Source organism: Colletotrichum fioriniae (genome assembly GCF_027942845.1).
Source record: "Colletotrichum fioriniae strain IMI 355084 chromosome Unknown scaffold_11, whole genome shotgun sequence".
NCBI classification, from domain to species: domain Eukaryota; kingdom Fungi; phylum Ascomycota; class Sordariomycetes; order Glomerellales; family Glomerellaceae; genus Colletotrichum; species Colletotrichum fioriniae.
Window position 1 is genome coordinate 897,468 of NW_027076847.1, and position 23,996 is coordinate 921,463.

General features: G+C 50.3%; 9 protein-coding genes across 9 annotated transcripts; 2 read left to right on the forward strand and 7 right to left on the reverse strand.

Annotated features, from left to right (window-relative positions):
• Window positions 1-1,505: 1,505 nt before the first annotated feature.
• N0V96_008876 (uncharacterized protein) lies at window positions 1,506-2,366 on the forward strand (the record flags this gene model as incomplete). The annotated part of the gene is made up of 1 exon (XM_053188811.1): window positions 1,506-2,366. The coding sequence occupies one exon, from the start codon at window positions 1,506-1,508 to the stop codon at window positions 2,364-2,366; it is 861 nt and encodes a 286-aa protein (XP_053053577.1).
• A 395-nt stretch (window positions 2,367-2,761) lies between these two features.
• N0V96_008877 (uncharacterized protein) lies at window positions 2,762-4,166 on the reverse strand (the record flags this gene model as incomplete). The annotated part of the gene is made up of 4 exons (XM_053188812.1): window positions 2,762-3,171; window positions 3,240-3,447; window positions 3,510-4,064; window positions 4,116-4,166. 4 exons carry the CDS (start codon window positions 4,164-4,166, stop codon window positions 2,762-2,764), a joined length of 1,224 nt encoding a protein of 407 aa, XP_053053578.1.
• A 1,578-nt stretch (window positions 4,167-5,744) lies between these two features.
• Window positions 5,745-7,283, reverse strand: N0V96_008878 (uncharacterized protein; the record flags this gene model as incomplete). Its single annotated transcript, XM_065758472.1, has 4 exons — window positions 5,745-6,057; window positions 6,153-6,291; window positions 6,441-6,756; window positions 6,843-7,283. The coding sequence occupies 4 exons, from the start codon at window positions 7,281-7,283 to the stop codon at window positions 5,745-5,747; spliced, it is 1,209 nt and encodes a 402-aa protein (XP_065612865.1).
• A 2,199-nt stretch (window positions 7,284-9,482) lies between these two features.
• Window positions 9,483-10,415, forward strand: N0V96_008879 (uncharacterized protein; the record flags this gene model as incomplete). Its single annotated transcript, XM_053188814.2, has 1 exon — window positions 9,483-10,415. The coding sequence occupies one exon, from the start codon at window positions 9,483-9,485 to the stop codon at window positions 10,413-10,415; it is 933 nt and encodes a 310-aa protein (XP_053053580.2).
• A 75-nt stretch (window positions 10,416-10,490) lies between these two features.
• N0V96_008880 (uncharacterized protein) lies at window positions 10,491-12,825 on the reverse strand (the record flags this gene model as incomplete). The annotated part of the gene is made up of 9 exons (XM_065758473.1): window positions 10,491-10,585; window positions 10,662-10,674; window positions 10,957-11,247; window positions 11,301-11,710; window positions 11,769-11,982; window positions 12,050-12,122; window positions 12,191-12,255; window positions 12,330-12,670; window positions 12,792-12,825. The coding sequence occupies 9 exons, from the start codon at window positions 12,823-12,825 to the stop codon at window positions 10,491-10,493; spliced, it is 1,536 nt and encodes a 511-aa protein (XP_065612866.1).
• An 851-nt stretch (window positions 12,826-13,676) lies between these two features.
• On the reverse strand, window positions 13,677-14,516 carry N0V96_008881 (uncharacterized protein; the record flags this gene model as incomplete). The annotated part of the gene is made up of 1 exon (XM_053188816.1): window positions 13,677-14,516. The coding sequence occupies one exon, from the start codon at window positions 14,514-14,516 to the stop codon at window positions 13,677-13,679; it is 840 nt and encodes a 279-aa protein (XP_053053582.1).
• A 1,746-nt stretch (window positions 14,517-16,262) lies between these two features.
• On the reverse strand, window positions 16,263-16,998 carry N0V96_008882 (uncharacterized protein; the record flags this gene model as incomplete). Its single annotated transcript, XM_053188817.1, has 2 exons — window positions 16,263-16,428; window positions 16,484-16,998. The coding sequence occupies 2 exons, from the start codon at window positions 16,996-16,998 to the stop codon at window positions 16,263-16,265; spliced, it is 681 nt and encodes a 226-aa protein (XP_053053583.1).
• Window positions 16,999-17,489: 491 nt separating this feature from the next.
• Window positions 17,490-18,728, reverse strand: N0V96_008883 (uncharacterized protein; the record flags this gene model as incomplete). Its single annotated transcript, XM_053188818.1, has 1 exon — window positions 17,490-18,728. One exon carries the CDS (start codon window positions 18,726-18,728, stop codon window positions 17,490-17,492), a length of 1,239 nt encoding a protein of 412 aa, XP_053053584.1.
• Window positions 18,729-21,539: 2,811 nt separating this feature from the next.
• Window positions 21,540-22,957, reverse strand: N0V96_008884 (uncharacterized protein; the record flags this gene model as incomplete). The annotated part of the gene is made up of 3 exons (XM_065758474.1): window positions 21,540-22,174; window positions 22,239-22,260; window positions 22,736-22,957. The coding sequence occupies 3 exons, from the start codon at window positions 22,955-22,957 to the stop codon at window positions 21,540-21,542; spliced, it is 879 nt and encodes a 292-aa protein (XP_065612867.1).
• Between the last annotated feature and the right edge of the window lie 1,039 nt (window positions 22,958-23,996).

Consider the following 23,996-nt stretch of genomic DNA (forward strand, 5'->3'; position numbering starts at 1 on the left):
CTCTGAGTGTTCCTGAACACCTGCTTCTTCCAGTAGTTTGAGTCGGGCTAACGGTAGGTCTTAAATCTTTTTCTACTGAAGGTCGTTGGAAGTAGCGCGGTCAGGATGACCTCCCCGGCCTAGCTACCCAAACCAGGTGCCGGCTTTGGTTCGACTTGTCTTTCGTTTGCCGCACGCAAGAAAATGAAGCCTGCGTCATCTTTCGCGCCAATTATAGAATGCTCGGTTTTGTCGGCTTGCTTCTCAAACAAAGCAGACCGAAACTGCAGATGCTTGAGTTCGAATAGTTCATTGATTTGCAGTTCTACCATGCCTCCTGGGAGAGAAGATTGACAGAAAATACTCATTCCGGTTTGCATTCACTGTTTGCATTAGATGTTTCAATGATGGTCGTACATAGCTTTGGTAGAGCCTTTGAGAAGAGCGTGCGTTTCGATCTGTCCAATAGTGCTTCCTACGCGTGCTATGAAAGTTTGTTGAACTATATTGAAAAAAACATCCGGCAAAGTTATCGAAAAAACATGTTATGAGAGAGTCTCTTGCAGATGCGTTTGACTTCATGAATCGCTTGCTGAGTTCTATATTTACGCTCTCAATGGCAATATCACTGGCGACCACGCAAGTCGGATCTCCTGGTTCTGCTCACGGTCTTGCTCCTGTAATACGCTGAATGTACTCTTGTATCTTGTTGCATTATCAGCCACACTGTTGCCAGTTGTTTTGTATCAACGATTATCAAACGTTATATCTAAACTCTTAGTCACTGAGAGCCTTAGCAATGACTAGCGAAACGGATTCCCGCGAGCGTTCGCCGTTGGCATAACCTGTGGCCATCACGTTGAAGTGTGAGCGTCATAGAACACGTATAATTTCAAGACGGTTGTTATCATTCTGTGAAAACTACCCTTCCAGTCTGATGCTATGTTGCTTGAGGGACAGAAGGACACTGCTTTGTTCAGGGGCAGGGGCAGGGGTTGTGGTTGAGGTCTTGGTTACACGGCTTCTCTGCGGCGGTAGACTCGCAGCGGCAGCTTGACTGAACATATCGTATCGGATTTCTTTGTTGAGAATCTCTTTAAATGGAGTATCTCAGGTTCTGGCTCTTTCTTCCGGCTATCTATGAGCTTCATATCGCAATCTCTACCGACAGACTCTGTCAATCTCTGGCTACATTGTGTGCTATCCACGTCTAGGGCCTTCCATGATATGAACTTACAACTGATTGAGACTGGAATCATCCACAACGCTTGCCACCGGATCTCGAACGGATAACAAGAGAAATCTCATCAAATCCTGTGGAAGCGCTATTACCAATGTCGATGTCAAAGTTGATGCATTTCCTGCACCTCTTGAACAACGCAATGCCGACCTCGAGCATCTAACTAAACAAAAATTGCGAGCTCGCCTGAATGGCGAGATTCTCACAAAGGAAGCCATCAAGAATGGTATGTTTCCTTGCTCACTGACAACTCACCATCTTGGTCTTGCTTGCTGATACTGATGTCATGTTCATTCTAGTTCTACCAGAGGGATTGTCGATTGTCTCGGCCACGCCTTTTGGTTACAGTATTTGGTCCAGCACGGCCAAGCTCATTGCTCGTGATCTGACAACCTCGGGCACAATGAAGACCTTTTTCGTCAAGATCTCATGTGGGGAAACCGGCAGAGTCATGCTTCTCGGCGAGTTCGAGTCATCCAAGATCATCTATGACTTGATGGCAGACTTCATTCCAAAGCCCTTGAAGAACGGAAAAATTGAGAAAGTAGATATACCCACGTACTTCTATACATCGGAGTTTGTAGATTTCGATACCACAACGACACGAGATCCTTCCGAGTTCTGCAAGCGCCTGGCTGAAATGCACCGGAAGAGTCAGAACCTGTCGGACAAGTTTGGTTTCGGCGTTACGACATGTGATGGCGACCGTCCGCATATTGTGGAATGGGAGTCAGATTGGGCCGTGTTCTATCGGAAATTATTCCTCCACACGCTTGGCTTGGACATCAAGAGAAATGGCACTTGGCTCGAGTATGAGCGTGCGGCTCACCGTGTAGCCGAGTTTGTGATCCCGCAACTACTGGAAGGACTCACATGGGATGGACAACCGATCAAGCCCAGTCTAATTCATGGCGACCTATGGGAAGGAAACACGGGTATCAACAACAAAACGAACCTACCGATGTTATTCGATGCTGGGTCGTACTTTGCCCACAACGAGATGGAGCTGGGGCACTGGGCTTGCGAGTTCGCGGCGATTTTCGGGAACAAGGAGTACATGAACCGGTACCTTGAATTCTTTCCGAAGGCGGAGCCCGCCGAAAAGTTCGAGGATCGAATTCGGCTTTACAGCCTGAAAGGGGGATGAACTACTCCTCTGGCCATCCTGGCAGCCGACTGAGAATTTCGTAAGTGCTGTCGCCGGTATCAGTCATGGATGGGGTCTTGGAAGATTAGCTGACAATTGCAGGGCTTACAATAGCATGCTCTACCTCTGCGAGAAGTATGCTCCAATCGACGGCATTGGTAAGTACGATAAGCCCATTGATCCGATAGAGACAGGTGCTAGAATTGTATCCCATGAAGAGATCAAATGAGTTGGTGAATGGGTTTCTATTCCCCTCACAAGTATCACGCGTTTCATATTGCAAAAGGCCTTTACCCCTTTCGAGTTCAGTAATAGGTATGGTTGACAGAAATTGATCCAAAGATTTCACCTGATCGTGATTGAAAGAGTCCGAAGTATTAACCTCTTGGTTCTATTCAAATTCCTTGTGTGTAGGTGCTCAGAATACTCTCCCAGTCCTTATCACTCCAAATCTGTTGATCTGCGCTTCCGTCTGAAAACATGAAATCCGAGAAACTCAGATCAGTCTCCATTTCCACATTGCCATCAGTCTCCTCGACACTAGATTGCCGTGGTGTTGTCTTTTCCTCTCGAGAGATTCTCTTTACCATTGCCTCAACGTCGGAGAGCAAAACGTCGTGATCTTTGGCCGCAGGATTGCCGACGCGAGCCATTTCTCTAAGCAGTGCTCGTGTCCGCGTGTAGAGTGCCACGTCGTCTTCGCTGTTTGGGTTGAAATCTTTTCCTTCCTCGATGGAGACCCGCGCGAGTGCGATGATTGCAAGGCCGGAGAATAAGTGCAGAGATTCCCAGTATCCGAATTTCGCTGGGCAAACAACAGTTAGCTCCTTCTTCTTCTTCATTGAGGGGCATCGGAAGGATGCAAATGCTTACCAATCTTGTCATAATTCCAGAGTCCGAGTAAGATTTTGCAATTATTTCGCGCGGCTTGAAGACACTGTATCTTGACTACTCTCATCGTATCATCGGTGTCTAGTGTTGCGTCGGAGCCGGTGGAATTTGGCGGGTTGTTCAATCGTCGCTTTTGAACGATCGAGGAAAGCTTTTGAAGGTAGAGCGGCCTCAACAATAAGATGAAGCACTGCATCATTGTTAGAGGAGAATTCGGCGATTGATCCAGAAAGAAACGGAACATGAGCTCACCTGGTGATATCGCATGTAGGTGGATGCAAGAATTCTGCCATGAGGTGCTTCCATCAATCTTGTAGGCAGGCTCTCCTCAAACGTGAAAGCTACTTGTTGCGGCAGACTTGATCTCCACTCTTGCAAAGTGTCGAGACACGGTTTGATAATCTCTAGTCGACGCTCGTCATCAACGTCAACGTGCTGAGCCGCCGTTCTGACGACATTGCGCTTGATCTCGCAGAGCTGAGTCTGCATAGTTAAAAGCCCAGGATCAGAAAACTCCTCGAGGTCTTCAGCGTCTAGTCCGGCTGATGACGGGAGCTGCATGCCTTCTGGCACACAGGCGACGGCGGCGGCGACACCAAGCTCGGTTGATATCATTCTGTCCATGCAGTAGGATGTCCACCAGAGCCTCTTTCTGTGCTCGTTCATAACACGCACTTGGCGTTGCTGGTCTGGGGCTTTGGGCAGAGAATGTGGCTTGTGAAGATGCAAGAGTTTGGCAAGTGCAACGCTTTGGCTGGCGTACGAGTAAGCCGTTTTACGTCGGTTGAGTGAGTAGCAGTAAAACGCCTAAACATGTTGTCAGTGGTTTGACGTTGATAGATAGGCATATGTACTTACAATCAAGCAAAGTGCTTCTACATCTTCTGGCACAGGCTCCTCCGCAGACATCTTCAGAAGCATTAACCCTTGTTCGAAGAATTCGGACCCGGGAGGTGGCGGCAGTGTTTGCGACGATGACTGCGAATGTGGAGGTAAATTCAAGGGAACAGCGGCTCCTTTCTGAGGTGGACTAGTCGGATGCTTCCCCGCGATTTCCATGTGGACAGCTGAGGACATTCGAGAGCGGTTCCAACTCTCAGCGAGTGCGAGAACAACTGAGACCCTGCACAACCAGTTGCGATCGTGAGATTGCGACTGCGGATCTGAGTAGGTCAAGAGAATCCTTTCCCGGAACCTCTTGCGGAGAAACCAGTGATATTCGCTGAAACCTTCATCAAAGGCCTGAAGTAGGTGGAATGCATATGGTCGCGGCGGAAGTCGGAACGAGACTTCGGATTCTGTGCATCACATCAGCAAATGTCTTGTTGGCTATTACTAGCAATCTACTTACGTAGAAAATCGAACTTTAGTCGAGAATATGTGTAACTCTCGGCGTTTGCACCCGTGGACTCCTTAGTCTGCTTGCTGTTTGGATCACCGGATGCTGCTGTCCACGAGAGTTGCCGCAGCCTCTTCACGAAGAACTCTGCGCTGCAATCTTCCAGCTCTTCTTCTTTGATTATTTGACTAGACTTGGGCGAGAGTGGTGTCGCAAAGTCGTTTGAATCCGTGCGGACCGACTCTGGCGATGAGATTGTATCAACCGATCGTTGCGCCACTGCTGGCTGTCTCTCGAGTCTCCGCAAATAACTTTGAGGCACCGTGATGTATTTCTCTCTTACGGGGTAAACGCAGGGCCTCCCCCGGGTCTGACATCGCTCACACGGTGCTCCTTATGGGCGTCTCAATTAGTACAAAAAAGACATTCGCAACTGGATACGGCAACGTACCGCCATTACACTTGAGCTTTTGTGTATGGCAGGCCTTGCAGGCTACTGCGCTTCGACCTCTTGGCGTTCTAGTCATCATCACAACTATTTTCACGATGTCTCAATTGGTCTAACAAATTGCAACGGCAAAGGGACAGTGGTGCTCCATAAAGAACTGGACTCAATCCAAAGGACTCGTCGGATTAACATGCACCTTTGCCTAATGTCGTTTGCCGGCGGTATCGGAGGTGGGAAGGTCCAAGACGATGGGCAATACGGGGTAAAGAGGAGGGACCCACGTTGACCACGCAGACTGATATCGACGGTGCGGAGGTTCTTACTGATAACGAACATCCTCCAACCCGTTTAAGTAGTTGGAAGCATGTTTGCTGGGTCGTACAGAATGATAGCGGCGGGGCGGCATGCATCGGCCCCTGCTAGTTGTCATGTGTAATGACGGAGTGCTGGGATGTGTCAACTTGCGAAATGTTATTGGCGTTGGCTGCCAGGACCAGGCTCTACTGGATGTTGGTAGGTATTCGAAGTTGGACCACGAATCCTGCGTTGCGAATGGGAATAAGGAGGAATGCACCACGCTCAGATACTTTATTTCCGAGAAGACACAAGCAAGTGTTAGGGAGCTTTGCTTGGATAATACATCCCCAGCCTGTCATATGTGCATGTCTCATTAAAAATTGGTGTCAAACCAGATATTAGTCTAGAGGCGACTCCATGTCCAAGGGAGTTTGCCGTCGCCAGCCGCATTTCGACCTTTCCAACCTGATAAGTCTGAGATATCGCGGAGCGGCCACGGGTGAGGATCTTGGAAATCATCGGGAACCTTTCCAAATTTCCAAGCCCAGAGATCCTGCAATTCTTTGCCCAACTTCCCTTCGAGCATGTCGGCGACGTACTTGCCAATGATTGGGAGGAACTTGAATCCGTGATTTGAGCCAATAGTCGCAACGAATAAGTTCTGAGTTTCGGGATAAGGGCAGATTCTGAAATTGAGATCACCGGCTAGACCGTCCCTGAAGTACGAGTTAGCATTGAGTATCCAAGAGTAATGTAAGAGTTTCACAACAACATCTTTACTTTAGTAGTAGGTTGATGTCTCAATACGTACCAGCACATTTTGGAAGAGATGAACGGCCGGTCAGCCACCTCTGGAATCATCTCTCTAACAAACGTTCGCATTTCATCTTCGACTTCCTTAGGGCATCCATCGTCTGGATAATCGCCTAGAGAGTGGAGGATAGAAGCCCCTGGAACATATCTGTTGCGATAATTTGTTAGACATCTGCAACTGCATAACTTGATTAAGCCATTTTCATCTGGTGGAAAGATGATGCCTAGATACTTCGGTCAGTTCGAATGCGCCATGCCACTCCTACAAGACCCACGGCGTACGTACCCTGCTCGAAGTCATCGATGATTGGCATATCCTTGTACTTTTCGATCTCGTGCGGCTCCAACTTCATCACACAGATGACTGATGTTTGTGCCACCACTTCTTTCTTTGCGTCAACTAGGGTTGCGGTATTGGCACCAGTGGACAACACAAATATGTCCGCCACGTGCAGTGTCCCGTCTGCGGCCAAGACACCCTCGCACTTCCCGTTGCCGTCTAACACGAGCCTCTTGGCATAACCGGACTCTCCACAGATGTATTTGACCCCCTGTGACTTGGCGGCGTTTGCCATTTTCAACAGAGCTTGTCCGGACGGCACCTATTTTCCCGACCATGGTCAGTTTATTGTCACTTTGTTGCATTGTCGTCCTGCAAGTGATATCGTTTGATACAACGGGAACTTACCCAACCAGCCGCAGGACTCCACAAGTTGGTCCAGTCCGGGAACTCACCCGTCAAAGCGGGCCACCTCGTTTTCATCTCCCCGGCTGTCATGAACCGCACCCCCTCGCGACCCGCCTTCTTGGCCGTCTCCATGGCGCTATTAAGCCATCCCCGCGTCAGGCCGTGGCCCGCCATGATCCAGCCGCTCTCTCGATACATCCCTGCGAAGATGGATTTGGGGTCCTTCCACTCCTGCATGCTCTCCATGCCTAGCTTCGCGTATAACGGGTTGGGGTAGTCGGCGCGTACGACCTTGTTCAGGTCGGTTGCCGCAGAGTCTTTGGAGGGTGCGTCGAAGCGATCAAGCACCGTGACGTTTTCATAACCTCTTTGTGAGAGGTGGTAGGCTGTGGAGGTACCAAAGACGCCTCCGCCTACGATGAGAATGGATGGCTTGGCCATATTGAAGATCAGAAGATTTCGAGACGTTGCGGAACGGTTGACGTCGAGTGTGTGATAATCTTGGTCTTGATTACCCTCAATAGGCTACCTTTCCTACCTCGAAACCACCTCTCGGACTCTTATAACCAAGGAGGAGAGTCAAGTTCGGCCGGTGATGCAAAGACCACCGACCAAGAAGCCGAGGACCTTCCCTACGGCCGCACGCATGCGGCGCAGCCATGGGCAGAACATCCGTGCTTCCCCGGGAACCATATCGGTGGGATGGGGCCGACAAAATATTCCCAATCAAATCGCTACAGTGACAGCGCAGCAACTCAAATCCCTTGCCAAATGATGCTTGCTAACTTGTGCCAAGGGCGCCACCTCTCGATTCCACTACAGATCCAACGGGGAATAATGCCGTGAGCCATCGGCCTCGAGATCCGCCTCCGCGACGAAATGACGAGAACGCTTTGTGCATGTGCGCCCATCAGTCGGGTTCGTGGCGCCGAGTCCATCGCCGAGCCAAGCAGGGAATCAATGGGGAACAATGCCGGGGGGAGGGGGGACTCAGGAGACACAAAGGGGAAGATAAAGAGGGGATGATTGGCACCTCATCACACTTGGAGTCTTGTGCGACAACCACATCACAATACGTCTTCGGCTTCTCAGCTCTAGCGGCCGAATGATAAAGTGACTGTCTTCTTGTCCCAATTGCTTCTTTAACTTTCCCCCGCAATCTGCGACTCTTAAACTTTCGTCCATGGTCCTTGGCTTCAAAACTACGGCATCCTTGCATTAAGAGCCGTTACAAGGTGGATGCTGTTCAGACTGACAGCTTGACATTGAGCGGAGACGGTCGCATTTAGCCTGTTTTTTTCAAGGCACCCTCGTCCTTGTCAACGCGGGCACTTATCTCGAGAAGAAGATACCGATAACCTGTTATCACGATTAGAGGGGTGATCCGGGCTGGACCTGCCAGAAATCCGATTGTTCGACTGCCTTGGTCAATAGGTCAATTGTGTACTATTACAGACCTCTTTCTTCAGAAACTGACGGCTTGCTGAGACCGAGAAATGCAGGTATATATCCGTTCCACTTGTGTCTGTTCTCTATGACGAGAGCTTGAGGAAATGCTATCCCTGTACCCATTTGTTTTCATCATACCCCTGGAGTTTCCACCGAGGGGCAGTGACAAAGATGTCGACCCAAACAGAGGAAGTGAAACCTTCTGACCTGCAGAAAGCAGCGATGGACTTGGCATCGGACAGCAAGTCCAGTTCCGAGGGGCAGACGACGATATGGCCTGAAAGAGAATTGCCGGAGCTTCTCAGAGACTTGTCGGAAGAAGAATTGAAGAGTCTTGAGAAGAAGTTGATTAGAAAGGTTGACTTACGGATGCTGCCTACAATGATTTTGATCTATATCATGAATTACCTCGACAGGTCAGCAAGTTGCCTCCGCCGTATCACTTGATTCTCAGACTGATAAGCACATAGAAATGCCATCGGCTCGGCAAGGCTAGGTGGTTTGGAGAAAGACTTGGGTCTGACTGGCAACGAATTTCAGGTAAGCTGAAGCTCAACCAACTGATAACCTTCAAATCCAGAGGCTTTTAGCTAATTCGGCAATTACACCAGACCTGCGTTTCGATTCTTTTTGTGGGGTACATCCTGATGCAAGTTCCTTCAAACATGTTCCTCAACAAGATCGGGCGCCCTGCGATCTATCTGACAGGGTGCATGTGCGTTTGGGTAAGTCTGATTTGAAATTTCTTCTCTCTTTCTCGCATTCGGGATCGACCGGTTAGATCTCACTGCCGCGTTGGTTGGTGAACCCATGGCCGCATTGCGTGGGTGTAACGTGACGCATCACTTACAGCACCGGCTGCTAGAAATTCTTCATTCGGATGTCGGTTTGTGTAACCATCCTTCAACAGAGCATCATGCTGATGATCATACAAACTACCAGGGTGTATTGTGTGCCTGCAGCGGCGCAACACATAGCTTTGGTGGCTTGCTGGCAACTCGATTCTTTCTTGGGTTTGTTGAAGCAGCCTTTTATCCAGGTAAGTCAAGATTGATACCCCGTCCGCGTAAAAGTACCGCAGAGAGAGAAGGTGCTAATGAACCTGTGACATTAGGCTGCCTTGCAACTCTCAGCTCATGGTACGTCCGTAAAGAACTCGGCGTCCGTACCGGACTATTCTACAGCGGTTCCATGCTCTCCGGTGCTTTCTCGGGTCTCATCGCCGCCGGCATCACGAACGGCATGGACGGCGCCCGCGGACTGCTAGCCTGGCGTTGGCTCTTCATTATCGAGGGATCACTCACTGTCGCAATTGCCCTCGGTGCATTCTTCGTGCTGCCGGACTTTCCCGCCAACACCAGGTGGCTGACGGACCAGGAACGACAGCTGGCTATGTGGCGCATGGAAGTCGATGCTGCGGGCGAGGAGGACTGGACGAGCTCCTCGTCGCAACCCATCTTTGACGGCTTCAAGATGATCTTGGTTGATCCTATCAACTGGATCCTTGTTGTGCTTGTCTATGGCGCCGCATCGTCAATTTCGATCAACAGCTTCTTCCCCACGGTCGTCGCGAGTCTTGGGAAGGATCGTATTACTACGTTGCTTCTTACTTCGCCGCCTTATCTTCTGGCATGCATTGTTTGTGCAGCGGTCTCATGGAACGCCGACCGCATGAACGAGAGGTACTGGCATACCGTCGCCCCGCTGGCGTGCTCGCTCGTTGGATTCATCATCTCGAGTGCCGCGACGGGGATCGGGCCGCGATACTTTGGCGCCATGATCATGCTTCCTGGGATTTACACTGGCTTTAATATGTCCATGGTTTGGACCGCCAACACGATCTACCGACCCACGGCAAAGCGCGCCGCCGCGGTGGCATTCAACAATGCGTTTTCTACGCTTTCGGGTATCTATGGCTCTTACTTGTACCCTAACAACGCCACGCCGAGGTTCGTCTTGGCCTTCAGTGTGAATGCCGCGATGGCGTTGATGGCGATTGTTGCTGCCACTGTGTTGCACTTTATTCTGAAGAGAGAGAACAAGAAGTTGGAGATGAGAGAGCAGGAAGCTGAGGCTGCCGGCCAGGCGCAACTGATTGGAAAAGGATTCAGATATGTCATCTGAAGGCAGAATGCTAAATGGATCTACCACAAATATTTTTCTCGTTTAAAACACTCGGACATCCTTGGACAACTATTATTAGATCTTCTCTCGTCTCTTGGTATCCAACCCATAGTCTCGCGCAATTTTCTCTGCGGCAAGTTGCCCAATCACATAGGCGACAATCTGAGGATCTAGAAGCATCAGTCAGCAATGAAAAACGCGAAGCCATTAAACGCGACGTAAAAGGTGAGCCTGTAGCAAACTTACGACCGCTGTCGACCTTTTATTAGCAATTGCCTTGTCTCTTTAGGGAAGATGAGAAACATACCTGGGTAGTATAGTTGTCACACTCAGATCTGCAACTCGCAACCCGTTCAGCCCATGAACTCGAAGGTCTCCGTTGACACAGCTGCCATCTTGCTCGCTCTTGCCCATCTTCACACTACAAGATGGATGCCATAATCCCGCCACGTTCTCTTGGATGAAGTCCTGGACATGCAGTTAGCGTAAGGCCCAGTAAGGCACAACTATCCCTAGTTGCCGATCTAAGCTTCAAACTCACGTCAATGTCTTTGTCGCTGTCCGACTTTGGTGCAAATATCGGTCTTACGAAGTGGTCCTTCATCGTGCTAGTCTTCAAGAGATTCATTCCTTCCCTCAGGGCTTCTCGCAGGTTCACCAAGTCGAACGGGTTGCTGAGATACTTCGGGTCAATCAAAGGGGCATCCTTGGGGTCGGCGGAAGCCAATTTGATTGTCCCTCGAGAAACGGAGTTCATGTTTGCGACGAATACCGAGAAGAACCCGTCGCTAGACTGTTCAAATACATGATCAGGAGGAATCAAAGGTCCGATCTGTAGGCTAATGTTAGTCGAGAGGCATACTTTTCAGCCCTGCTGAAACTTACCACGAGCTCGTAGCTTGGGACACCGTTCTCAAGTAGATAGCCCTTTACATCAGCGGGAAGTTGCTTGAACTCAGGGGACTCGTAAGCCCGATCATTTTTGAGGAAAGCATGGGGAACCGATGAGAAGTGCCCCAAAAGCGGGCCATTTCCACTTTCTGCGAGTTGCTTCACGGCCTCCTGATACTTGCTTGGATCGGAGAGCCCCATCCTATCGGTGAAGCCAGACTTCATCTGGAAGCAAGTCACAATCATGGGGTGATCCGTAAAGGATTTCCCCACTCCATCGAGGTTCTTTACCACGGGAATTCCAAGGGCATTTAGGTCCGCCTGGGGGCCGATGCCTGAGAGCAGCAATAGACGGGGGCTGTCAAGGGCGCCAGCCGATAGAATGACCTCGTTCTTCGCTCGAACTGATTTTCCAAGGTCAGTGAACCGTAGTATATTAACCGGGCGTTTCTGCAAACGCACCCTGCGAACCATCCTCTTTGAGAACACCCACGGCGCGATCCTTCTCAAAGATGATTTTGACCACACGACTCTCGGTCAGAACGGTCAAATTTGCCGTCACGTTCTTTTCGAGAAAGGCAGATGCGCCGGTAACCCGGACACCGTTTAGACTGGTTGTTGAGTTCAATGAGAACCCAATCAGGTCACCATCGTTGGGGTCAAGGTTGCGCTTGTGCTGTCACAGGGTCAGTATTATTGTCTGCTGCCTTATCCATCCTCATCTGGCGTGTCCAAGAACTCACTCCGAGGTCAACTCCGGCATCGATAAAAGCCTTTGTTTCTCGCTCCACGTGTCCGATGGAGACATCAATAGGCCTATTCCGGGTCAGAGAGTTGAATCACTGCAATAGAATGTGCCATATTACCCAGAGAAACCGTGGTACCTCGGGTCGGGCTTTACATATTCAGCCCATTCCTCAGAAAGGTCATTAAGGTGAAGGTTTTCCAGCTTTTAGATGTCAGCTCAAGAGCAAAACAGGGTGAAGTCTGTGTGCAAGTCTGAGAATGCCTTGCCTTCTTAACCCTCTCGATGACGGATTCAAATGCCCAAGCATCATCACCTGCAGCCGCAGCCCAGGCATCGAATTCTGCGCGCGCACCAAGCGACCAGACTTGAAAATTGGTAGCACTCGACCCTCCTAGGCCCTTGCCGCGAGCCTGCGGCACCTCACGATTTTTTGCGTGCTCCTGCGGCGTCGAGGCATAGCCATAGTCGAGACCCGGCTGTGCAATGGTGCTGAATCTTTCAGCTGTGCGTCGATACTCGGGTTTGCTGATGTCGCCGCCACCTTCTAACAACGCAACAGTGGGCTTCAATGCCGTGTTTGCGAGGCGGGAGGCGAGAAGACACCCCGCTGTGCCGCCTGATCGTCGTTTATTGTTGTTAGTGCGGTTTCTCCTCTCGTGAGGGGTTCGTTGCGATATCCGAGGATGAAGAGGCGGAACCCCTCACGGCAATCTTGTCTTCTGGAACATACAACTTACCACCAACGACTATAAAGTCAAATTCTTGCGTCATATTTGCGAATTGGCGGTGATTGAGATAATCCTTGTGCAAAGTTGGGTTGCGTCGGGCTGTTTTTGAGTCAACGATCACATCCGCCAGCTTGCTTTTTTATACTCTGACGAGCTGAGAAAGTGTCTCTCGTTTATACACCCAAGCCACCTGACCTCCGCACCTAAGACTCTAGGCTGAGAGATCATCTCTTTAGCGGTGAAACTATCGGCAAATGTGCGCGGCATCGCATTGTTTTCCCCTGGTTTCCATATAGCCTTACATGGGGTCGCGGGGTGGTCTGCTGCGCCGTGGGCAGTCCGCGAAGGAAGCTTGAGCTGTATTGGTGACCATTGCACGTCCAACGCGAGGTTGGCAGTGCGCCCGATGCGATGCAACTCTGACACTACGACTCTGAGGCGTGCTGATGTAACTCAAGTTTGCAATATCTCAGAACCTGTTGGCCAAGGCGAAGGGATCTACTTTTCCGACAGCAATTGGGACTTGTGTGTATGGCAATCTCCAAATCATCTATCACTTTTCGTTAGGTATGTGGGTTGCATTGCGCAATCGGCCGGATGAAGCAGGCTCGACGACTCAGCGGCTCTTTACTTATCGATCCGCGTTCTTCAGTGGGGCGAGACTGAGGAAGATAGACTGGTTGAAGAGTTTATTAACAACGTATAAAACAAAATAGTTGATACCCAGATCCTTAACGCCAGTGAGCCAAAGTCCTTGGCTATGCAACCCACGCTATGCCTCAGCAAATGACTTTTAATGCCTATGCCCAAATGTTGACTACCAGTATTATGCCCCATAGATCAATGCATATTTACAAATGTCATTCCGATCGCAAGCCATCAATATCTAAGAGTCTAGTTCTGAGGAGCACCAAAGATCTCGTTAAGGTCGCGCTTCGCGTTGCGCTTGATGCCGCACTTGTTCAAGCAGGCGTCGATGCCAAGAGCAATGTTGGCAGGGATGTGCTTACGGAAGCTCTCAAGGTCAGCACCGTCAATGGTCTGCACGCCGCCAAGAGTAGCAGAGACGACATCCGGGCGGAGGTTGAAGAAGGCCTGAGCAACCTGCTCGACGCCAGGGTCGACGTTGTTGAAGCCGGCGACGAAGACGGCATCCTCGCAGTCGGGGTTGAACTCTTGGTGGATCGCGCCCTGGGGAAAGACGGACATTTGGTACGTCTCCATGGTGTTGGCGATGGGGCCGAGGCCGTTCTCGACGACAAAATTAGTGACGAGGCGGCCCTTCACGATCACATTGAGCTCGGTGGCGCGGTTGTGGACGTGGGCCGTGTTCATGCCGCAGGGGCCGAGGAAGCCGAGGGTCATGGCGGCGCCGTTGCCGATGAGGGCCGGGAAGGTCTTCGCCGTGGCGGAGGTGGAGAAGCCACCCTTGCCGCGGGACTCGGAGCCCTCGGGGGCGCCGGAGTCATTGAAGTCGAAGACGAAGTCGCCGGGCTGGTTGAGGAGGCGGACGCGCTCTTGTTGGGTGGGTGCGGTCATGAGCTTTGTGATGAGGTCTTCGTTGCCGGCGCGGGTGTTGACGGGGACGATGGGGGGAAGGACATTGTCGATGGAGCTGGTGTCGGTTTGGGTGGAGATGGTGGCGGAGGAAGAGGGGTGGTTCGGGTTGGTGGTCGGCGCGGCCAGAGCGGCGGCAGAGAAGAGGATGGAAGAGAGAATGGTGGAGGTGTACATCTTGATTACTTTATGTATTTTTTTGTTGTAAGAATGACAGATAGGGTATCCAAGCTGACAAAGGAGACAAGGAAAAGAGAAATAGGAAAGATGGGAAACCGGAAAGCGAACTTGTTGGCTTGTTGATGCTGTGATGTGTGTGATGATGAAGGGAAAGAGGAATGAAGTGGCGTTCGATGAGGTTGTTATATAACTTCATCGCAACCCAGAAAGGCTGCAATATAGTGTACTTCATCAGGCGACCGCAGATGAGCGTCAGCCCCCTTCAAGCCAACAAGCATACATCTTCGGTCTAGGTTGGTAATTCCCACGATATGGGGCACAGCATCCTTCTGCTCATGGCTTTGGAATCATACCAACATAGGCTACACCAAGATAGCACTCATTGTCCAGAGATGGGTGCAAAATGTCAGCTGAGCTGTTGCCTCGCTGCTGAATCCGGGGTCTTGCTGCTGACCAGCAATCTGAACACCCTAGCCACAAGTCCAGAATATTGCCGTCGTAGGATGGCAGCTGCATGTTTGTGCTGACGGTCCCAGGGCTGACGTCGGCGGTGCACAGAAGTCGTGCCAGCCTTTTGGGACCCTTCTAGGAAACAAACAGCGAAAAATGGTGGGGAGGGACGGGAGCCTGTTCGTCCGGAGGAGTGCTGTCAGCATTTAGTTATTGGTTGGAGCTGCCAAGTAGGGCTGTGGGATTCGGTCGGTCTATGTTTAAGTGTTTGATTTTTTTCCCTTCCGCTCCACGTGGTGCTTGTCAGTCAGTATGCCTCTAGTCTTACGGACTGTTTGAAGTTTCTCGGTCATATTTGGCGATCACGATAGGTACTCAGGTGTTCCTGACAGTCCACGCCCAAACCATATTAGCAAATATCCAGCCAGTGAACGTTTGCACTGGATTTGCAGTACGTTCCCTTAGCAGCAGTAAGAGGTCTTCGGCGTTCGCTGAGCACCAGTCACTACTTGTGGAAACTCGCCGTAAGATGCCCAACACCGCACGAACAAGAAATGTAGAGCATCGTGGAACCTAGGAGTTCATCGCCAACATTTTGATCAGTTGCCCGTCACTTTCAGTCGGTCAAGAGAAAGTTGATCCCATCCTGGAGACTGTAGATTACATGTTGACGAAGAGAAGATCCTCCCAACGCTGATGGGCCAATGATCCCTGATCCCAGCCCACACACAACCTGTAGTAGCGCTTACACGATTAGAACAGGCTGCAGAATTTAGCTGTCGGGCGGGGAGGCGAAGCAGCTATCCTAAGCTTAATAACAAGCTGCGCATTCTAATTTCGTCCCAATTTAACCCTTTGTTTATTCATCGACTGCGCATGCAGGTCACGAACATTTCACCCACGATGGTTCCTTAGGCAGCATCAAGCGTGCAGCTCCTTTCCGGGTGCATGGAGATCCTTTTTCTTGTGTAGTTGATAAGATGTGTTGAATATGTTGTCATTTACAGGAAAACCAGAGTATCCGCCGCTGGTAATGACAGTGGAGGCTTAACGAGGAAGAAGATTTTCCGTCTCAGGTTATACCTCAGTGGATCACTGCTGGACGGCACGGTTCAATCATCCCACGGCGGTGCACCGAACGACTTTCTATCAGACGCGATACTATAGCTGATATCATTCCGAGATTTCATACAAAGACGGAGCATTTCTTTCGGCACCATGCCCTCAGGCTAAACAATCATAGGATAAGGTCGCGTCCACGTGTATCCTTTCATCAAACCATCAAAATTTGGCTCATAGATCTTTTATGGGTGCATCCCCTTCGGTCTTGCCAGTGCCATACTTCTTCACCTTGTTCTTGCTAGCATCCTTATCCGCTGCGAAAGCTTCAACCTCGTTACTATCCATGACCTTGATAACGTTGTCCGCTTGCCACTTCTTGAACGAGAATCCAACGCCCCTAGAATATATGATTAGCCTCTTAAGAGTCGGTCTCATTATCTGTATAAGCTTACTCATGGCTGTAGTCTTTGTCATTGGCCTGATCCTTGTGGTACTTGACCTGAATGAAGTCGCTGTCGACAGTGCCGGGATCAAGGCTCAGACTAACAAGCGCATTGATCGTCGCGGTCTTTGGGATGAGCTTAAAAGTCCAGCTTTGCTCATTCCTAAACTGAATAAGGTCTCGGTCGTTCTTGACAATCTCATACCCCTCGTTGACGCTCGCGTTGAAGAGCTTGGGCAAGGCGAACCACTGCCCGGCCATCTTGTACCGATCATTGGCGTAGACAAATTGGTCATCGTAAACACAGTCAGCCGTGTACCGCTTCACGCGCTCGACTGTGGGTTCCATTGAGTACAGCGCGATGATGTCGTCGATCAAGCGCTGACGCGCAGGTGAGAGGGGGATTGACTTGGACGGGTTGGGGTGGTAATCCTCAGTTGTCGAGGTCTGGCGGACTTCGAACTCTTCACCTGGGGTGGCAGAGGTTTTGCCGGGAAAGTTAATGTGTCCGGAGTCTGAAGACATCTTAGTGGTGGTATGTAATGTACGATACAAGGCTTTCGGGGGTTGTGAGCGAGCGACTGCAAAAAAGTGTGTTCTGATAATAAATCTGGACATCGGTGAGGTTTGTTTATGGGCAACGGGATCTCATCGACAGCGCACATTCACTTATAAACATCTGACGAAAGCTTACTCTCAGGACACACCTCATAGTCATGACGCGCTGAACTACCTAATCAAGACAGCCTGGGCACCCTCACTCATTTTTCTGTGATCATAACCACGTGCAATTCGTAGTCCGACGCTCTGAGAATGTGGCGGTCATATCGATTATGTAGCGCTGACGTCAACATCTCTGCGTCTTCAGATGGGCCTAACACGGACTGAGACCAGCATCAAAGGATGATTTCAATTTGAGAAACATGAAGAACGCTGATGAATAAAATACACTGAGGTTCTAGATCAAAAGTTCTCATCACAGATTGCGGTGAAAAGGTTGTTTCTTCCTTCGAAGGCTACTTGATATCTTTCAGATCAACTACCTCACCTGCTCGCCAGCTCACATTCTGACCAGCATCACTACCTTCCTTCCACTTCCACCGAACGATACTCTGCTCTCCTTTCTCTACCAAGTCCTTGATCCATTGTCCAACCACTGGAAGCATCTTAAAGCCGTGACCCGAGTCGCCTGTAGCCAGATACAAGCCCTTCTTGCCCGGCACAGCATCAATAACATAATCCGAGTCCGCCGTATCGGCACACCAGCAGATGTGCTGATCGATAAACGGTCTATCGGCCAAGCTCGGGAGAGTTTCCTGGAGAAGCTTCCGAATCCGACGCACATCAGCTTCGGGCACGAAGTTGTTCTCCTCTGGAGGCGTGGACAGGCCTGTCGTCGTCGAGTAGTTGGTATATCCTCCACCACTTGGAGACAGCTTGAGGATCCCCGTGCCTGGTTCTGGCTCAAAGAAGAAACCCAGGTCCCGAGCGTATGTGACTGGTATTCCTTTCAAGCGCGCCGCTTCCTCCGACTGGAGTTGAATATGCAGGACACTCCATGCCTTTGCCGTGACTTGACGATCGACCGACGGGAGCACGTTCCCGAGCGAAGCCCCGACCGTCAAAATGGTTGTTGCGGCCGTGAAGTCTTTTCCAGAAGTTGTGCGGGCGCCTATGCACTTGTCCCCTTCGTACGTGAGGCTCGCAACCTCCTCTCCAGTATGGATCTCAACACCCTGAGCTTTGACGTATTCGGAGACCGCCTTGAGTGCATTCGCAGCATGCGCATAACCCGCGAACTGGTTGAAATATCCTTCCCACCCTTCCATAGGCCCATCCAGGGCCGGCGCAGCTTTGGTGATATCTTCCCTGGTCTTGATGGGGTCGATCCTACCGGCCCAAGCTGGATGCACCCGGATACTTTCGAGGGATTTGGCCAGAGTCTTTTTTGTCTTTTCTGGCGCCGCTGCAGAATTGGCTAGGAGGTACCCCGTCTGGTGGTAGTGCGGCGCGAATAGCTTATTATCGGTCCATTCCGATATGGCCTGCAAGGCCAGCTCTGTGTAGAAGGGATCTTCATACTCGGCGCGGACAATTTTGTTGACGTCGTTACCTGCCGAGAGAGACGAGGGAACCGATGTGCCCTTTTCGAGAATCGTGATGGACTTATATCCGGCCCGGGAGAGGTGATAGGCTGCTGACAAGCCAAAGGTCCCAGCGCCAACGATCAATATTGAGTCTTGCAGGTCAGGCATCTTGGCTGTTGCCCTTTCCAGTCTACGGTAGACAAAAACTCACAGCCAGAGGACTATGGCGAAATGATGTCAATTTTGAGTTCCGCGAGCCAAGTCGCATCCAGCTCCGACGTCGGATCGAGGGCCGCTCTACCGCGCTGTTCGGAGTCAGGCCACCCCACGGCAAAGGTGTCCGAGATAAGGATTCCACCGCGGGGAAGTGGAAACGGCGACCCCAGTCCGATGCCACGTTGTCGGCGCCCTCACACCGAAGCCGAACCGAAATCCCATCCATGCCTATCGTCGCCTATCTTCACCCACATATGGTCTGCGTATCTGCGGGGTAAAGGGATTGCGTCGGGCTTCCTCCGCTGAGGCTCACGAGTCTGCCCCTGGTTGTTATGATCTCTAATTTGAGGTTCCGAGGCCTTGTCTGAAGCTCATTACCGAACATGCCATCAACATGCCATAGCCCCGTTGAGGGAATCATCACCTTCTCGTTTATCCACATAGAGGAGATCTAAAGTCCCACTTCGTCGTGCCGCGATAGAGGAAATATTCCGAGCATGTCCGACTCCAAAGGCCCGGCGCGTCGGCGGAGAAGCGGGGACTTTCGGGCAAGAAGTGGATGCCGTACGTGCAGAGGTATGTAAAATTAGTAGTAGTTGTAATCACGAAGGACCAGCCAGCTAAAAATGCATGCATCACAGGACGTCGTGTTAAATGTCCCGGTCCGCTCCAAAAATACTACCTTGAGCTTCAATCAAAGTGAAATTCTGACTGAGTATATAGAACAACGTCCAATATGCGATCATTGTCGGCGCTTGGGACTAGTCTGCCGATATGAGTTAAAACTCAGTTGGCCGGCAGTCTTTGGGTGTGAGCTGCAGCAGCGAGGTTTCTCCAAGAGACGTTCACAGGCATCAAGTAACAACGAGGACACTGAAGAGTGGATGTTCCTGAACCATCATGTCCATGACTTCGAAGATGCGCCTGTCAGAATCATCCTAACATGCCGATGCACGAAACGTCAACTAATAGTGCACGCAAGATTACTGCAGACGGTTCCCCGATATTTCCTCTATCATCATCACACTTTGGCTTGTCTTCACTTGGTTTGAACCAAAATGAGGCCTACTTATGGCATTACTTCGACAACTTCATAGCTCCGCGATGTGTTGTGAATTGTGATAATAATCCGTACCGTCAAATCATACTTCGAATTGCAGCATCATCGCCAGACGGCCCGGTCTTGCAAGGTATCTTGGCTGTGTCGGCCCAACAAATGAAGGCACTGGGTCATGTGAAAGATACTGTCCGAATCTGGGACCATAGAAATCGAGCTCTCGAGTTGTTGCGCAGCTACTTATTCACTTACTCAGAAGCGGAGGGGAATACGAACACGAAACGTATGCTCGCCCAAGAAATCATGGCTTCCACTTTGATGATGTGTTTCTTTGAGGTAAGTTACTCGGGCGGCGCTATCCGTGATTGATGCATGTGCATGGACTGATTGAAATCAGATCTTACATGACTGCTCTGGTTCTTGGAAAGTCCATGCCAGTTTTGGCAAATCCTTCTTAAGGCATGAGCTAGCATCGGGCCACACCATGTTAACGGACTCCAAAGAACTGTATGGCTTCGCGGCTGCCTACTTCACGTATCATGACGCCCTTGCATCGACTGCTGGAACCAATCCAGAAATGCAAGGCCACAACAGCAGCCTTTTCCATCTCTTGAATGGCGAGGAACCTGTGCTTGAAAACCTTTCGGGTTGTTCAAGGCGTCAAATAGCTTTGTTATCCGAAATTTCAGATCTTGCCAGCGAGGCTCCCTGTCACAAGGAAACGCTTGAAAGGTCAAGTTCCTGGGATCGAAAACGAGATGCCATCGAGAGAAAGCTACACCTGATGAAGGATACATCAGTTCCATCATCGTTAAACAAGTTGTTATCTAAGTCTGCAAAGGAGGAAACCCTCTGGCTAGTTCCAGAGCTGAAGAGACTCACGTGCCTATTATACTTCCACGCGCGAGTTGATAAGTCAAACCCCTCAGATCTACACATGATCAGACTTACAGGAAAGATCTTGGAACTTCTGCCGCGTATTTCTCTCCAAACAAACACTGTTCTTTGGCCACTTTTCATAGTTGCGACACTTGGAGTCCGCCCAGAATCTGATAGCGACAGGAAAATGATATTAGAGCGGCTGCACTTTACTACAACAGACACGGCAGCTAGGGAACGTTAGAAAGGCTAGGCAAATTATTGAGAACGTTTGGAAAGCGAGGGATGTCAACTGTTGTCGTGGGAATCAAGGGTGGGCTGTTCTCGAAGGGCGTCACGATGCCATGAGTCTGGCTTAAGTTCAGTTGGGGAACTCTTCTTCTCGAATCTTCCTCTGCCTTATCTAAGTCATGAACCGCCTTCGAAGGTAGCACCATTTGACGAAGATCCTTAGGTTGTGTATCTGAAGTCTTTCTGCTCCTTATCCGTAATATCAACGAATCCATCAACGGTTCCTTCCTGCAGTTCTTGAGGTTTGCCGTACTTCTTGTCTCGCCTCTTGTTCTCCCAGGCAGCGACAAGCCAATATGAAAGCATCAGCAACACAGATACAGCATAGCTGGTCAGCATCGCGATAATGGCTCCCGAATATTGAGGTGCTTGTTCAGCTCGGAAGGTTTGGGGTCCAATCAAGTTGCCGGCTGCGTAGCCAACTTGTACCAGACTGAAGCAGACTGCTTTTTTCGTCTGACCCGCTGTGTTGGCCTGTGGAAGCGAGATCCCGACGACGTAAGGAGCTAGTGTGATCCCTGTTAGAAAGAATTCTTTCAGTTCCCCGGTGAAAACTTACGCCAATAGAAGTACATGAAGTACAGTCCAACCATTTGTGCTGGAACATTCGACCTCGGGAAGCCATGTACCAATCCAGTGCCCAAGATTGGCAGCATGAGAGCGATACACGCCACCAACGTCCTTCGATTATGCCACCTCGCGGCAAGATAGCTAAAGGCCCATGCACTAGACGTAGCGAGAACGCCAAACGGCATGGTTAGCAAGCTCGCCTCGAGCGAAGTGAAGCCAAGATTGTTGATAATGATGCTTCCAAAGTTGACGAGACCGCCGTTCGGGATATTGATGAAGATGTTGAAGACGAAAATGATCCAAATTTTGATGTCTAAAAGGGCCTCCCATACCTGGTCCCACTTCCAGACCTTGTTGGAGATGCCCGTGCGGTTGGCTGCAAGACGTTTCGTCGCATGGTACTTCTCTTCGTCGGTCAGGAAGCGGGCGTTCATCGGGCTATCTGGTAGCGTGAACCAGATGAAGATTGAATAGAGGACGTTGATGGTTCCGGTAATGAGGTACAAATACTGCCACTTCAGGAGAGGGGCTGAATCTGGGATCTTGCCTACGAGCCAGGCGAAGAAGCCGTTGAAAACCGAGGAGAAGTACGCGAAGATAACTGGATGATGTTTGTCAGCATATCTTTAATGCTGCATTGCATCACTGCCGAAGTCAACACTTACTCGCATTCCTCGGAGGCTGCTCCTGTTTGGTGTAAAAGCTGGATACGAGGATGGTAAGAGAGGGAGAAATGGCTGCTTCAATGAAGCCCATGAGAAATCTCAGTGCCATGAAGCCTGACCAGCTTCGGCAAGGAGCATGCAGTAATGTCAGGACAGACCACAGCAAGGATGATCCGCAAAGGAATTTTGCTGGCGGAAATTTGAGAACAAGATACGAAGCAACAACATATCCGATCAATTGCTATTTCGGTCAGCTTGAATACCAGACCTCGAGTCAGAGTAATTCGATGGTCTTCACTCACACCTAGAGGGAGAACGCTTCCAAGCCAGCTATACTGTTGACCAACAAAATTGTTGTCTGTCTGGAATCCGTAAAGAGACGCCGTTCCCATTTGGACTTTGTCGACTGCGCCGAGGGTTGCGGTGAAGAGGAGCTGTGAGTTCTCAATCATCAGATTGATGTCATGTAGTTGAACAGAGACCTCCAGGAGCCATACCAAGGGAATCATCCAAGCATCGATCTTCTTAACGATTCGTTTCTCCATCTCGGGTGTCATGGGCGGGAATGCATCAGCATTAGCGAGAAATGTCGCTGCCTCGTCGAGGACTCCATCTTGGGTCGACTTGAGGATCTCAGACTGGCCATGCGTATTAGAAACGCTGGGTTGAATACCATTTTCGTCGGCATGACCGTTTGGATCTTCCTTCTTTTCGACCATGTCGCGATAAAAGTAGTGCAGGCTGCTTGATGTCTCAATGTGAAGAAGGAAATCTTTCTCAAAATCAGTACCGGCTAATGATGGACGGTTCGACGGCAGAGTATGAGTCTGCAGGCCACGGATAGTCTTATGGTCAGGACGTGGAAAATATTATAGACGTCGGAGGACCTATTGAGACTTATCATATGTCTCTAGCGTGTACATGCTGCTTTATCTCGAGTCTGATGCACGAAGTCAGCATCTGTGAACGAACCTAGCCAGGACTATCGCTTAAAGTAAGGCAGTTCTACAGCAGACTTAGCCATGTCTGCAGTCAACTCAGACGTATCGTAGGCATATCAAAAACCATCGGAAAATGTTATCATTTGGGTCACCCATGCCCGTACTGCGGCTCCATGCCTGTCTCCACTCTTCGGTCAGCCGTTGATAAGATTTGTAAACGAGGAAGGCCGAGGCGACGTGCTTGTAGTAACGTTGGGGGATGACTTATCACACCCTTCCATTCTCTCCAACCTCCAATATGACATACCCCACTTATGCCGCTCAGTATGCACAAGCTGCAGATCACCGGCATGCATGCAACGATATCTGTCAGTGATAGGAGCGAAGCTGCATGGCAAGCCGAAACGACGGCCTCAAGTTGGGCATCGTATCATGCCTATCGGGTATGTAAGTCCGATAGTGATAGCGGAATGAAGGGGCTACGTTTGATACCAGCAGTGAGGCTCTCGTTGGATACAACGACTTAAAATCAAACTTGAATCTGGCATTTCTCAATCACCTCAGGAAGACTTTCGGAATCAGTTCATTACGATTCAATGAAGCAAGCATGGCGAAAGAGTCAACTCCAAATAGTATTCAGCCTAAAAGTGTCAAGTTCGCGATTGGTATGTCGAGAAGTACAAGATGAGTGCATTTTTAGAACCACTTAGCTCACAGCATTAGATCGCGGCGGAACATTCACAGATGTTTGGGCATCGATACCGGGCCAGAGTGATGTGGTTTTGAAACTGCTGTCAGTCGACCCGGGCAACTATGA